Genomic DNA, 16,780 nt, shown 5'->3' with positions numbered 1-16,780 from the left:
TGCAAGAGTAATCACAAATAGTATACATTTGTAAAGAAGTGGTTAATAAAAAGCATGATGATTTGACTGAAGACACCAGACAATAGCAAAAGGTGCATCCAGGCTTTCCTTCAGCAGGACATTCAATTGATGGTTTCCAGGTATTCTAGGATCCTAGCTACAAGGAAAAGCTGGTAAGAGTGTCTCAGGCAATGGGATGCTAGATGCCACTGAGATGATGGTAACAGATATTCTAGACAATGGCTCCAATGGCTTAAGAAGCAATTATAAGTTAGGGGCCACTGAAAACCCACAGCATGGACTCTAAAACTGTACTGTGTGTTAAAGACCCTACAGTATTTGCCTAAGTTACTCCCCTTTCAGAGTTTTAAAGTCATAAGAAAAACTACTGATTTCTGGAACTGCTCTGTCAGTATTTGAGATAAGTTTAAAAATCATCATGAAAATCATTCATCTTCCATTTGCATATAAGTACTCTATAAAATGCTACTGAATCTGAAAACTACATTAAGTCAATAAATGTGGCTCTGCATACTGTTTTTGGTTAAGTGAATAAATTGTGCTTTATGCTTTGAAGCAACCTCTAACCACAAGACTTTGTATCCGAGAAAATTTCACAAAGTAAAGCTGTAAAACATTCAAATAAATTGGTCCTAGCTAAAATATCATTTAAACTATCTAATTTTGACTTAAGATAAAGGAACTAAAACCTTGCTATTACTACCAATACTTGGGGGTATTAATATTGTTGATAATAGTAATGGCTGGTATCTTGAGCAATTACTATTTAGAAAGAAAGCCTGAATTTCCAAAGATAAGAATAAGAAGTTACGTTCAAACAAAAAGGAAATCAGCAGAGAGAAGTCTGTCTGAACTGTGTAGCTTTCTTAACTCTAGCTCTGGCGCTAGAGGCTCTACGGAGAGACGTACCATCTAAAGGGTTAGTAAGGCCACTGCTACTCCAGTCAAACTGGACGGGTGGTAGAGACTCCTAGAGTTGAAAACAACAAAAACAAACAAACAAACAAAATAAAAATTAATCAGTACAGGTGGTGGCAACGTAAAGAATCCTTAAAGCAAAACCCCCCAAATACAGCAAGACCACTAGGCAACAATGTACCTATAGACAACATTTGGATAATATATAATTTCAGGTTATTTGCAAATAATAACACAAACTGAAATTGCAAACAGTATGCTTATTGACATTATATAAATATACATCCAACAAATGGAGTATCTTTAAATTTTCAAACAAATTTATGTACTGATTCTATTTCAATCTTTCTCAAGTTGTGTTTTAAACTGTTAGATTTTAAGAAAAGGATTTAAAACACAGACTTTTTTAGTGATAACATTTATTTTAAATACTAGTCATGTAATACCAGCAGATAAAATGCAACCTAACAGAGAAGGAACTACACTGAAAGTCAATTTGGATCATTGAAGGTGATAACTAATTATACATGATCTTTACTAACTTAGCTGGTCTCATGATATATAAAATGAGAAGGTGCAGATTCGAAAGCCTCTAGTTCTTTACAAGTTTCCTGATTTTAAAAGAAAAGAAACTGTAGGCCAATAAGTGGGAAGCACACTTTTTTGTTTTTGTTTTTGTTTGAGACAAGGTCTTACTATGTAGTCCTGGATGTCCTGGGACTCATTATGCAGACCAGGCTGGAGACTCGCCTGCTTCTGCCTCCTGAGTGCTGGGATTAAAGGTGTGTAACACTATGCCTGGCTGAGATATACATTTTTAAAGTGTTGATTTTCAGATATTTAAGTGTACACATGTGCATGCGCACATACGTGTGTGTGTGTGTGTGTGTGTGTGTGTGTGTGTGTGTGTGTGAGAGAGAGAGAGAGAGAGAGAGAGAGAGAGAGAGAAAACATTTGTGTGAGTGTGTGTGGGAAGACCAGAGGAAGACACTGGACATCCTGCTATCCTGCTTTACCCCACTCTACCGTACTCCTTTGAGACAGGGTCTCTCATTGAACCTGGGGCTAGGCTGCCAGTCAGCCAGTCCCAGGGACCATCCTGTCTCTGTCCTGCACAGCACTGGAGTTGCAGACTCTGAGTGGACATACCCACGTTTTATTCAAGTGAGAGAGACTCAAACTTCGGTCCTCATGCTTGCACAGGCAGTGTTCTTAACGCAACCAAACCATCTCTCCAGCCCAATTAACATGTTTTTGAGATGAGGTCCTGATACATTTCTCAGGCTAGTCTCAAACCTGTGGTCCTTCTGCTTCCTTGTGCTAGATTGCAGGTATGTAGGTATGTGCCTCCAGAACAGTTCAGGGGTTTATTTTAGTCAAGTTCTTTGGCTTAGAAATTACGTGGAATCAGATTTTTTTCTCCTTTTTGAGAGAGGGTCTCGTTTCATTGCCCAGGCTGGCCTTAAACTGACTATGTGAGGCCAGGCTGGTTTTTGGACTCGAATTCTGTTCAGTCCTCCAAGTGTGATCACTGCACGCACTACCATGCCGTGGGAGATTTATGCACTAAAATGAATTCTTACAACTGATTTGACTACTCTAGGTTTTTAAATTTTATAACAAGTGAACAATGGTAAATATCAAATAGAAGATAGTTGACAGATGTTCTTTAAATAAGTAGTCACTTAGTTTTTCACTCAGAAAGCTGTTTTGTTTTCTCTTTTGCTGACTGTGTTAACAACACTTATGGAAATAACTTGTGTTCTATTAGATTTTTAAATATCAACGTGTCGTTGCTTATTTCCGTTCATACTGTTGGTCTCGCTGGTCATGCTTCACTGTAAGGAAGGCACTATTACAACATTATACTTATTTTTTTTTTTTGTATGGGGAAAGATGCTATTGTATGTAGGATAGAAACGTGAATTGGTTCTTTGGGGAAGATACTATAATTGCTTTGGTAAAATAGGGACAGGCAGATTAATAGAAGCATCTAATCTCCAAAAATCAAGTTCAGCCTGTTCAGCTTAGAGGCTGAGGAGGAAGGTATAAGACATCAAGCGATGCCAGGGATAAGACGGTGGGACAGGAGTGTAACTACGGAGGGTACCTTTGTCCTGGGTCTGTGCTGTGCACTGGCTCCCTGACACTGGTCTGCCACTGAGCTACATTCTCAGCTCCTAAGATGGCCTCTGTGCTGAGTGAAGGCTTCTGTATGTTGACTGTGGGGTGATTATCTGCATCCATACACGTGACCAAGGCATACATAACTATATAAACAAGATCCTAGCTTAGTCCTGATTATACTTTATATTTACTATAATTACATAAAAGGTAGCCAAAAGCCTTTTCTTTGTTCTATCTTTAAAATACCACGGATATTTGTATTTACTTCAAATAAGTTAACAATAATGCTGGGGAAAACCCAGTATGTAACCAGAACAGAAACACAGAGGCTGGCATAAAGAGGCCTGGTCCTAGTCCTGCTGACCCACTGACGCACAACCTTGGGCAAGTCAGTTAGGTTTCCCAAGTATGTTTCCTTGTTGAAAAGAAGGTGCAGGGTGTGAGATAATCATTTCCCACCCTGGACTTAATCTGACTCACAACTAAAATAGCTCTAACAAAAGTGGCTAAAGCTGCTACTGATGACCAGGTGGTCATACTCGCCTCCATACAATGTGAGTTCAAGATACTCTCTCCGCCAAAACAAAAAAAGCCACCCTGGTGTCCCCTCCAAGACTTTACTAATTTCCCTCTAACCTTGAAAACCTTGAAATCAAGATTAACCTGCCTAAGTCTCCCATGTCCTGGAATTACAGGTTTGTCAGTACACTGGGTTCCAAAGTTTTAAAATCCCTTAACAAGAGAAGCAATGGTTGTAGTACTGAAAAATCCTACTTAGGTTGGGGGTGGGGGGCACCCAAAACCATAAAACAAGTATTTAATTGAGATAGCATAGGCAGATGGAAAAGAAATGATGCAACTATAGTTGCTTGAAAAGCACTCTTCAGTGAGGCTAAGAATGCACACACACACACACGAGGAAGCGTGGTTTATGGTTTATGGGGGGAAAGAAAGAAAAATGGGAGCCTGAAGAGGTAGTTCTGATATAATTTCCAGCATTACAGGCTACTGTCATGTCACCTGAAAAGCATAGCCACTTCTAGATACAACAGTATTACTGTAGGGACCAAAAAGTGACTAGTGGTGAGACGTATCACTTTATATGAAGAAGATCTTCATAATGCACTCACTTCAGGTGCCTGTTTTAAGCTGAATCACAGGTATGGAGTCAAGCAACTCAGCATGAAATTCTAAATAAAATACATGTATTTCATTTGGTTACCTGGAATGCGCCTTTAGTTAAATCTGAATTAAATTATATAAGAATATAACACGGTGTAAGGTTATGAACAGAAGAAGCTTCTAAGATGTAAAATGACAAGCAACAGCTAACTCCAACGAAATGAGCAGCACTTGTGGGGATGGCTGTGTAGAGGAGGAAAAGGGCAAAGAAGGAAAACCGACACTAAGTGTCTCAATACAAACGCTGCGTTTTCAGAAAGTATAGGAAAGCAGCTAAGACTGTGGGAATGGACGGTGATCAAGACAGAGGTCAGTGTGCTGCGGCAGGTGACCTAGGGACCGGCACAGGCAGGGCAGGCCTACAAGTGCAGTGAGGGGCAAGGAGAGGAGGGTAACGGACACCTGCCCACCATCCATGAAGCCAGGCAGTGTGCACACCAGGCTTGGCTATCTCCTAAGTCAGCAATATTCTGGCTTGGAAATGAAGTTTAAACTATACCCATGAATAAACCACAGTGAGGTACAGCAGTAACAACAGATGTTTCTTAAAACACACTTGAAAGGGTTGGATCTATGGTTTACATATCATTTTCTTTTCTTTTTTTGTTTTGTTTTGGAGACAGGATTTCTCTTTGTAGCCCTGGCTATCCTAGAACTTGCTTTGTAGACCAGGCTGGCCTTGAACTCACAGAGATCCACCTGCCTCTGCTTCCTGAGTGCTAGGATTAAAAGGCGTGTGCCACCACTGCTTGGCTATCTTTTTATTTTTGAAAATTACAGATAATTTGCCCACTGTATTCTAAGAATGTTAATTAACAATCAAAAACATGTCTATCATCATGTTTTACAAATGTAAAGATAAAAGATATATTAAGGAAAATAAACCAGTATGTGTGATTATGTGTCCATATACATGCTTACACACATACAAATATTTTTACCTGGAATGGATCAGATATACACGTGTTCATTTCTGGTGTCATAATGGTTGTCTGACCAATAGAAGCAATTTTTTCTGCAGCAGATAGTGGTTTCAATGGTTCCTTGGTGGGCTCTAACATACCCTGAAAAAGGTATATTAGTCATTAATTGGAGAGGGATCAACACAAAGTTTGTAATGGCAATCTAAAAGAAAAAAAAGATCATTTTCAAAATATTATATATAAAAGATTATTTTAGAATAAAATTTTTTGAAGTCAAATCTTCCATTTTAAATAAGATTTTACTTTATGATGTTTAAGACACTAATGTTACTCTGTTAATATTAATCTTTTTACATAGTGGTATGTTGAAAACCCAGTGTCTTTTAGTATGAATGTAATGTCTTTAAATCTGAGCTGGTGTCTTGGTACTTGGACTCTGGGTCTGGCAAAGAGAACAGAGAAAGCCTGTCATTTCAGAGAGGAGAACACGCTCTGTACTCCACTGGATCTGAAACAATTCAAACACACGTCTGTGGGTGGAGTGGGTTCGAGACAGGGTTTCTCTGTGTAACAGTCCTGGCTGTCCTGGAACTTACTATATAGATCAAGCTGGCCTCGAACTCATAGAAATCCACCTGCCTCGGCCTCCTGAGTGCTGGGGTTAAAGGCATGCACCACCACAGCCCAGCCCAAACACACTTTTTAAGTAAAAAAGGTAAATACTTTGGATGAGTATAGAAACAAACAAAAAGAAAATTATTTGGTGTTAAGGCTCTACCAAACACAAAATGGACAATCCAGGTTAATAGTATGAAAAAGCAAAGTTTTTTTTGTATATTATAAATCATAGCTGAGGACCTGAGTAAAGTGCTTACATCTTCTGGAAACCAACCAAACAAAATCAAACAACTTGATAAGCTCTTGAATATTTACTACATTTCTATACACACACACACACACACACACACACACACACACACAAGCCACTCTTAACTCTGTGTAGCATGAGTGTGGGAGATCAAAGCTCTAAGACAGGAATCTCAGAACCTGTGGATTTCTAAAGCTGCCTTTTAAGTAGAATCCTTACTCCCTCAGGGGAGTAAACTAATAAGAGCAATTTATACATTCAACTCCTCCCCTTCCTACAGACCCAATTCCTAAATCTAATATACATGACAGGCTTTCATGTAGTAGATAGACAGATGAAAATAAGTTCCTGGTCAACTTGGTACCACATATATATTATATATTATACAGGTTCTTCAATATGTTCTTATAAAAGGAAATATATTTGGTAATTACTAGTGTCAGCCACATTTCTTAATTTGAACTGATTTAAACCAGCCGGGCTCAAAATGTGGTTGCCAATTAACAGCACCTAAACCTTTATCAGATGCAGAAATTCTCAAGCTATGCCTTAAATCCACTTAATAAAAAGCTTAAGAGAGTGCCAGAAATCTGTGTCTCCCCACCCCTTTCTTTTTTTTTGAGTCAGGGTTTCTTTGTGTAGCCCTGGCTATCTTGAAACTCACTCTATAGACTAGGCTGGCCTCAAACTCACAGAGATCCACCTGCCTTCCAAGTGCTGGGATTAAAGGCGTGTACTATCATACTCAGACCACAGAAATCTGTCTTAAATTTTCCAAACAATTTTGAAGTTGAAGAACCAGAAACTTAAATGATTATTTCAGTCAGGCAGTGGTGGCGCACGCCCTTAATCCCAGCACTGGGAGGCAGAGGCAGGCGGATCTCTGTGAGTTCAAGGCCAGCCTGGGCTACAGAGTGAGTTCCAGAAAAGGCTCCAAAGCTTTTTCCTGTCTCAAAAAACAAAACAAAACGAAAAACAAAAACCCAAAAAACAAAAACAACAACAACAAAAGATTATTTCAGGTCTACTCCTTCATATAAAATGCACCATAGGGGGAAAAAATACAGTTAAAATTAAACTTTGGTATTGAAGATATCCCTGGATATGAGTTCAGTGTTTACTCAGGTAGGCACAGTGACATTTGCTTGCCTGGGTAGGGAAGCAGATGGACAGAGTCATACAACATGGACCCCGACCACCCACACCCAGAAACCACAGTGCCAGAGGTGGGAAGATTATTTACGTTCACTAAATAAATGTTAGTGTGGGGCTTAAAAACAGTCTGTTTTTTACTATTACAGGCAATAAAGTTACAAACTGAAGTGTAAGCTTTAGCCACCAACTCCTCCCAGGACTCTGAGGTAGCTAATGTGCTGATGCGACACAGGCTGGCAAGCTGAGCAAACTGTCTACAAGTGAAACTCCTAGTTCCTACTCAGATCAAGAGACTATACCAACAGCCTCTGGAGTACTACTGTTGGAGGAAAAAGGAAATCCAGATAACCAATAAATTAAAGAAATGTTCTGGACTGTATTTACCTAGAATGGAAAAGCATACAATACAAGGTAAATAAGGGAGCAGAGACTGATAAGAAAGCTTGGGCATAGCCCAGCGGTGGTGGCGCAGGCCTTTAATTCCAGTACTTCAGACACAAAGGCAGGCAGATCTCTGTGAGTTCGAGACCAGCCTGGTCTACAAAGTGAGTTCCAGGACAGGCTCCAAAGCCTCACAGAGGTTGTCTTGAAAAACCAAAAAAAAAACCAAAAACTTGGGCACAGAAAATTCCATAACAAATTGCAAAAATAAAACACACTGTTCCAGTTCAATACCAATAAAATTAGTGCCTAGTCACAGAAAAAAAAAACTGTGGATTAAAAAAATCAAGCTGTACTTTACATGCACATATAGGTTGTAGAATTTAGACTGTTTTATGATTTCTTACTTTTTCTTTCATTCTTTGAGACAAGGTCTATTGTAGCCCAGGCTAGCCATGAGAAAAGGATGACTGTGAACCCCTTCCTGATTCTCCTGCATCCTCGCCTCCTCAGTGCGGGGATTATAGGTCTGCACCACCACACTCAGCTTTCTTTGGTTTTTACATTTTTCCCTTAAATTCAATTTATTCCTTATAGTAACATGACATTTTTAGCTTACTGGATAGGACATTTTCATTTAGCAGTAACTCACCCCAAAACCACAAACATCAAATTTTTGACCGAGAAGCTGGGAAGCTGGCTCTAAATGTTTGCTGTGCATTTAGGTTTAGCTGAGGACCCACCTAAAAAGGTGGGTGTCGCTGTTCACGCATGCCTGTGAGCCCAGCATGTGAGTGCTGACACAGAGGATGCAGGGCTTGCTGGCCTGCAGTCTAGCTCCAGACTCAGTGAGCAGTGTGTCTCAAAGGAATGAGGCTTACAGAGCAGGACTCTGTGTCCTCCCCAGTCTCTATAGACATCTGCACCCACATGCGCATTAACCTCACATGCATACCCACTCCCCACAAAGCTACAAAATGTGACTAAATCTTGCTAAAGAATAAAATGAAAAACGCCCATTTGCCAGAACTACCTGGTATATCTGGAAAAACAAAATTTACACATTAAAAATATTAAAATATTAATGGAAACTCTAAGGTCCTGGCTCATTTTCATGTACTATAATTTGGTATTTCATGCTCTTTTGGACATCCGTAGTTTCAATGTTGTTTTATTTAAAATTAATAATTGAATTAAAACATCTCTAAGGTTCCAGGTACTTTATCTTCCTTTTTTCTTTTTAAAAGTTTAGAAAGACAGGCTGAGGAGATGGCTCAGCTTCGGTGTCTGCCGTATGAGGGTTAGACCAGAGTCTGGATCCCAGCACCCATGTTGTGTGGACAGTGGTGGCGCACACCTTTGATCCCAGCACCTGGGAGGCAGAGGCAGGTGGATCTCTGTGAGTTTGAGGCCAGCCTGGGCTACAGGGAGAGCGAGTTCCAAGACAGCCAGGGCTGTTAACACAGAGAAACCCTGTCTAGAAAAACAACAAACAAACAAGAAAAAAAACCCCAAACCACCACCAACAAAACCACTTTCTGACAAGTGTATGATGCACACCTTTAATTTTAGCACTCAGGAGGCAAAGCCAGGCAGGCGAGTCTCTGTGAGCCAGAGGCAGACTGTTCTGAGATTCTATGCCAGCCAGGTCTACATAGAAAAGATGTATCTCAAAACAAACAACTAACTTGTTGTCATGCTATATAAGATGATTTTAAAAAACGAACGCAATGAAGATGAATACACGCAGAAGCAGTCTGCACTTACCAGTCCTGCTGCATACATGGGCACTATAACAGGTTGCTTCTTGTTGCCAGTGAACAGCTGGGTTTGTATTAGGGAGAAAGAACATGTATTTAGAGAATGGTTTGTCTGTCACACAATGAAATTGTTTCTAATATGCTTACAATATTTTATTATACTGTGAATAATGAACAGAATAAAATATAAGCTCTCCTATGGGCTCTTACAAACATACAAACTACATGTGTGTACATACATTCATGTGTGAATATATGTAACCCAGCCCAATTTTTCATTTTACAGTTAAGGAAAAACAAAAATTTTCTAAGAAATAATACTTAGAGCAGTGGTTCTCAACCTGTGGGTCACAACCCCTTTGGGGTCAGACCACCCTTTCATGGGGGTCGCCTATCAGCTATCCTGCAAATCAGATATTTACAATATGATTCATAACAGAAAAATCACAATTACAAAGTAGAAACGACAATAATTTTATGGTTGGGGTCACCACAACATGAGGAACCGTATTTAGGGTCGCAGCATTAGGAAGGTTGAGAACCACTGACTTGGACTGGAGAGAAGGCTCGGCAGTTAGGAGCACTGGCTGCTCTTCCAGAGGTCCTAAGTTCAATTCCCAGCAACCACATGGTGGCTCACAACCATCTATAATGAGATATGATGTCCTCTTCTGGTGTGCAGGCATGCATGCAGACAGAATATTGTATACATAATCAATCAATCAGTCAATCAAGCAATCTTAAAAAAGAAGAAGAAGAAGAAGGAGAAGGAGGAGGAGGAGGAGGAGGAGGAGGAGGAGGAGGAGGAGGAGGAGGAGAAGAAGAAGAAGAAGAAGAAGAAGACCACTGTCTTTACAGGAACATTACAGTGTCTTAAAATTTCCACATTTAGAGGCCAGCCTGGTCTACAGGGTGAGATCCAGGACAGGCACCGAAACTACACAGAGAAACCCTGTCTGGAAAAACAACAACAACAACAAAATTCCACATTCAGAATAAGTGAACATTCAAGCCAACCATTTCTCTGTAGAGCTAGATAGTCACAGCTTAAACAGAATAATAAATTTAAAAAATGCACAGGTTGATTAAAGCGTTTTTCAAGGTTCTAACAAACTCACAATGTTTCGAATGTCTATTCCCAAGGAGCACAAAAGCTTCTTGTTGCTATGGGAGCCACCCCACTGGTATCTCAAGCCATGTGCATCATGAATATCCTGCAGTTCCGTCCACACATCCAGCAGTTCACTGTAAAGGCCACAATGAAGCCAACAACACGTTACTCAAGTGCTTTCACCATGAACTTCCCCTTCAATACACTGATGATATACCATACATTGTAATCAATTGTGTATCAACTGTTATCTCAGTGCAACCAAGAGACAGCACAACAGTAATCAGAAAGGTAAGTTAATCTCATCTGGAGGACTATAGTCCAGGAATTAGCTTGTTTCTTTAAAAAAAAAAAAAAGACCATTTATTTATTTTTATATGTGTGAGTATTTTGTCTGCATGTGTGTATGTGTAACACATTTGTGCCTCATATGTTCAGAGGCTAGAAGAGGGTATCAGATCCCCCAGAATTGGAGTTATGGAAAGCTGTAAGTCACTATGTTACTGCCAGGGACTGAACCTAGGTCCTCTGCACCAGTAAAGTGCTCTTAACTGCTGAGCCATCTCTCCGGTCCTAGCTTGTTCCTTTTTATTGGAAAAGAAAAACATTTAGGGGCTGGGCTACAGTTCAGTTGGTTGAGCGCTGCCTTGCATGCCCAAATCCCTAGGTTCCATTCCCAGCACTGAGAAAACCTGGCCCACTGTGTAGGTCTACAATCCAGCACTCAGGAGAAAAAATGTCAGCAGTTCAGTCATCTTTGGCTACATAGGAAGTTCCAGGCTAGCCTGTGCTACATATTTTGTTTCAAAAAATTAACATTTAAAACAAAAAAATTACTTGGCACCCACCATTTTAATAGAGTTACTCAATATTTGAGTTTTCCCTTTTTGTGGTTTGAGACAGGCTCAGGTAGACATGGCTTTTGGATCCTCTTGCCTTGACCTCTAGAGTGCTGGAATTCTCTGCTACCATGCCCAACTATCCTTCAGTCTTGATTCACAAACAAAGGTGCAATTATATTTTCTTCCTTTCTAAATATGGATCTATATTTAGAAATATATAATTTTCTATTTCTTTTTCAGGCTGTATTTTCTGGCCTGCATATGTACAGTAGCACCTTCTACCCATCTGTCACTGTCCTTTTTTCTCATGGTTTTCAGTTACCTGTGGTCAACTATGGCATGAAAATATTCAAGGGGAAACTCTAGTAAGACAAAATACATTAATTTTTAATTAGTGCTATTATGAGTATTTCCCTCATATCATCTCATCACATACATTGTATCATCTCATATCACAGTACAATAAGGTGTGCTGAGAGATCACATTCACATAACTCTTATTACAGTGTAATCTTCTATTAGTTACTATTTATAATCTCTTACTATGTTTAATTTATAAATGAGGCTTTGTGGACATATAGAAAAAACAGAGCATGTATAGACATTAGCACTGTTCAATATTTTGGCATCTTCAGGGATCTTGTCACACACTCCCTGTGGACAGGGAGGGATTGCTGTGACTGTGCCAATGGCTACATCCTACTCAGGTCAATGCACCATCATTTGTTTAGTTACAGCCTACAGCTCTCAGTAAGATGTCTTTTACTACTTGGATTCTATTATTAGGCTAGCAGTGACCATCTTTCGGTATTTTATGGGGTGTATTATCGTATGGTATATTATTTCCTTTGATTGATTCTCTTGGAAAGAGATTTGTGCCCTTTTTGAAAGCCTGTACCAGAAATACTGAGGCTACAAAGAGGGACAAACAAATTATAAGTGACTTAGTTAAATGGAAGAGAGGGAAAATTTGAGAAGGAAAGGATGCTTCCAGAGGCAGAAAATGATGATGAAGTACAAAAAGAAAGCCCATAAATAGAAGTAACTTTGAAATGAAAATCAGAATATGAATTTAGACACCCTAACATCAAATAATTAACAGGAATTCCAGGAAAGGAAAAGAGAGGCAGAGGAGAGCTGGCGACTGTAAAGGTAAAACTATAAAAGAATGCTCACTATGAAGAACAAGCCGTCAGTGTGACTCCCATCAAGATGTGAAACCGCAGCTCAGCAACAACTTCTAAATCTGCACTAACTAGTAGAACTTGGTCTCTTGTGCAGTCTCCCTAACAGGCTCTATCAAGTAAGCTAGAAGGGAAGTTTTAAGACGACAGGTATAAAGATGCCTAGGCTGAACCATTCTAAATAGGAGCAAGACAGTTGGTGCAGGGTGAGGCAGGGGATGACAGCCTGATAAATTTGATCTCCAGGAAAACTGTATGACTAGGCTCTTAGGGGCAAGGAAAGATGTAGAAAATAGAGGAGAGACTATGTGAAGTGCTTGAGAGCAGAAGTATTTTGGGCTTCAGACTATTTTAGGTTTAGGTTTTGTAGACTTTACTGTTAGGCATCTAAAATCTGAAATGCTCCAAAATTATAAACTTTTTGAATGTCATGTCAATGCTCAAAAAATTTGTGGATTAAAAAAGTAATCAAGCTCTCTTCCTTTTTCAGTGCTGGAGACCAAACCTGAGGCCTTGTACAAGCAGGCTGGGCAAGTGATCCACACCCACAGCCCCACAGGGTTGGATTTCATAGTACTTCAAAGTTGGGCTTTCCACATTAGGGATGCTCACCTTGCATAAAGTTTAGGAAGACAGCATAGAAGAGAAAACAAGGGCTTATTTAGCAGTACATAGTATTTACACAGTTAAAAGGAAAATACGACGTTTAAAAAATTAACCAAAAGCTGTGATGTCAGTATGCTGAGAAGATGAAAACAAAATAGCAGAAGAGCTACATTTTCAGTGAAGCCAAGTGTGCGGACACATTTTCACTGACGTCAGGGGTGCTGACACATCCCTGTAATCTCAGCCCTTGAGCTTAAGTGCAGCCTGGGCTATACTCAAGTATAGCCTGGGCTATAGAGTTGGACACTGCCTAAAACAAAAACCAGCTCATTTATCACACTAGGTAGTCAGGAGGTAACAGAGCATTGGCTGATTAGAATGTTAATTTAAAGGCATCAAAAGAAACATTTCAAAAGTAGAGAAACAGGGATAATTTCTTCAAGTCTTTTAGCACATGATTAGGCTTCAAATATAGTATTTTAAAACAATGCTGTGAGAAATCTTTACAAATCAGACCAACTGAAATGAACAGAATCACGTTCTCTAAAAACTATCTACTACTTACCCACTTCCAGCTAAGGCCTCTCTTGTTTTTATCTGCGAGTTGTTTGTTTCCAGCAAGTGCTTCAGGGAAGTAACTTCCTCGTCAGCATCAGGGACAAATACAGAAGGAAAACAGGCTTCGAAAATTCTCTCCAACCGGTTGAGTAAAGCTGTCTGAATCAACCCCCAGAAAGTTCACTTTCATTTCTTCAGTTTTAATGATGTCTTAATTTTAGTGCACGCGCGCGCAAGCAGACACACACAGAGACACACAGAATTTACTACTGTAAGAAGGAAGGAAACCACCCACCACTCAAGTACAGAAAACAGTGAGAGAAACCACTTCAACAATGACTCTAAATGACTGAGCACTCATGCTGTGACTAACAGGAAGTGCCAAGCATCCACTGGTCCTTCCATATAGCATCTTAGTCTGCTACAGATCTCTACAAAGAGAAAGTTATCGCTCTATTGTATAGTAAGAAAGTAACTTCCAAGTCTGAATAATCTTCTAAAAGTCAAACCAAAAGAAAAAAGGAATCAGACAGCATTCATCTTCTCTCCATCACTCAGTTAACAGAGTAAGCACAGAGACATACAGGCCAAGGAAGCTGGGTATTTGGGAAAAGTAGGCTACCACAGCTAATCAGAACTGCTTTCTTGACATAAACACTTAACCGTGAAAGCCTTTTTGAAATACCTCTGCTGAAACAAGTGCAGAACACAGTAAGAAAGAGTGTGTCAATAAAAAAAAAATTGGGGGTGGGGCTGGAGAGAAGGCTCAGTCATTAAGAGCACTTCCGCTCTACTAGAGGACCCAGTTCAGTTTCCGCACCCACATCAGGCAGCTCACAACTCCAACTCCACAGGATCCCACGACTCTGGTCTCCTTGGGCACCTGTACTCACATGCACATGCCCATATGCAAACACACACACACACACACACACACACACACACACACACACACACACCCCTACGCATACTTAAAGATAATAGAAGTAAATCTTAATTTTTTTTACACGTATTCATTTTCTGCGTAGTGGTGGCGTAGGATGGTATGCCATGGCGCACACCTGGAGGTGAGATGGTTCTCTCCTTCCACCGCATGGATCGCAGGAATTCAACTCAGGCTTTCCGGCTTGGCAGCAAGCACTCTTACCCACTGAGCCATCCTGCTGGGCTGAGTGTCTCCATTTTTACTGATCTAAATTCAACAGCTCTTTATCATTTTTGACATCATGCATTATCTCCTAGAAATCTCATTTCTTTACTTACCTTGAGGTAAAGCCAGGACAGTTACTAGAGTATCTTCTCACCATAAAATAAACAGATAAATTTACTTGGCATTTTGTGTCCTTTTTTTTTTTTTTAATTCAGAGTTGTTGGATTTAGAATAGTGATTTTTTTTGGGGGGGGATACCACTACCACTGTATTTATTGTATATATGCAATATATATGTATATATTTCCATCTTCTTAACTGTGTTTCATATACATACAGGATACTTTAAACCTGAGTTCAACTTACTATTTAAACATCAGTAGGAATACAAAAGTTAAAGTTAAAACTTACTATTTAAACATCAGTAGGAATACGAACTGTTCTAAGTTAAAGTCTGTTAGAAGATTAAATGCACTACTGAAGTTGACAACAGAAAATGCCACATCAAAATCCCTCCTGGCAACTGACACAAACAAGTTAACACTTGATTTCTCCTTTGGAGTAGTCAGTAACTAGGAAGAAGAAAAACAAAGGGCATAATTTCTATAATCACATTTTCCAAGTGCCCAAAACTCCCTTTTGGAAGCTGTACTAGAGCAAAAGCCTTATCACTGATAATTAGTCTCAGGGTACTCCTTTGCTAACTCTGCCAAAGTTCTCTGTCGCCCTCATTATATTCATGTGAGACGAGACAAGTCTCACTTTCAATTATGAACCCTAAAGCAAAGGGTAGACTTCAGATCCCCAGGCTCCTGAAACTTGAGCCTGTCAAGGGGACCCAGTACTAACTGGCTTCAACAGTGGGGACAGACAGACATGACTTTGAAAGAGATCAGATAACTATCTAATTGGAAACCTGATGAGCACTTCCCTCCTGGGCAGGGAAGGTAAATAAAAACTCACCTAGGACCACATTTTTATTTACCAGAAAATTAAATCTTTACTTTATCATCTTTGTTACCTTTTTAAAGGGATGGGGGGGGGGTGACGGACACAGGACGGAACTCAACCTGTCACCAGAAGAAAACAGGAATCCTAAATTTAACCGGCTGGACAACACTGCACATAGCTTAGGTTTTAGGCATACTAGTCAATGGACACCTGCTCAAATGACGCAGGGTATGTGAGGGAGGAAAATCCCATTAACCTAATCACTTCAATTTCTTTGTCTTTAGCCTTTCCCCACAAAGGATATAAAGTACATACAATATTTAAAACTGTGTTTTGCATATCTTCAGAATTAGATAGAAAATACATTGTTTCCAATCTTTTGTTAGATGAGGCAAAACAGGGTTTAGCAACATTTTCAACAGAAAGCAACAGAGTGACTACTTTAGGCTTTGTAGGCCATCTCTAAATAAGCAAGTATGAGTGGGTTCCAGTAAAACTTCATGTACGAAAGCAAGAAATAAGGGACAGATCTGTCCCCTGGGCCATTCTTTGTCAACTCCAGAACTGGAGCAATAAATAAATATTAAATGACCAGAATCTGCTAACAGCACCAGCCACAGGGAAAGAGCTCAACACAACAAAAAGCAGCTAACAGAATTAACAAAGGTTTTCATTAAATTTGTTACGACATTTCCTTTTTTTTTTTTTTTTTTTTTTGGTTTTCCAGATAGGTTTTCTCAATGTAGCCCAGGCTGTCCTTGAACTCAGAGATCCGCCTGCCTCTGCCTCCCGAGTGCTGGGATTAAAGGCGTGCGCCACCACCGCCCGACCCAATAACAATTTGTTTACCATATGAGTATAAAAGTTATTACATCAAAGGCTAGAGTTGCTCTAGTAAAATATTAAATTTGGATTTACTTTAATGAGTAAAAACGAACTTTGTTTATACTGACTTATCCATATGAACTATTCTGAATACATGACATTTACTTCTAGTTTTGATTTAATGGAGGCATCACCCAATTTTTGAAAGTTGTAACTTA

General features: G+C 39.6%; 1 protein-coding gene across 3 annotated transcripts in view; it reads right to left on the bottom strand.

Moving 5' to 3' along the window:
• Aftph (aftiphilin) overlaps positions 1-16,780 on the bottom strand; it is a 68,943-nt gene that overhangs the window by 12,092 nt on the left and 40,071 nt on the right. For all 3 annotated transcript variants that reach the window (XM_052734743.1, XM_052734740.1, XM_052734742.1), the window contains exons 3-7: positions 13,644-13,795; positions 10,454-10,580; positions 9,343-9,399; positions 5,190-5,312; positions 931-991 (exon numbers count right to left, since the gene is read on the bottom strand). In XM_052734743.1, coding sequence (XP_052590703.1) covers positions 931-991; positions 5,190-5,312; positions 9,343-9,399; positions 10,454-10,580; positions 13,644-13,795 — 520 coding nt within the window. The remainder of the gene's footprint in view (positions 1-930; positions 992-5,189; positions 5,313-9,342; positions 9,400-10,453; positions 10,581-13,643; positions 13,796-16,780) is intronic.

This window comes from Peromyscus californicus, unplaced genomic scaffold (assembly GCF_007827085.1).
Source record: "Peromyscus californicus insignis strain IS unplaced genomic scaffold, ASM782708v3 Scaffold_13__1_contigs__length_99412109, whole genome shotgun sequence".
Classification (NCBI taxonomy): domain Eukaryota; kingdom Metazoa; phylum Chordata; class Mammalia; order Rodentia; family Cricetidae; genus Peromyscus; species Peromyscus californicus.
Note: the sequence above shows the minus strand (reverse complement) of the source record. Positions and strands in the feature narration are given on the sequence as shown.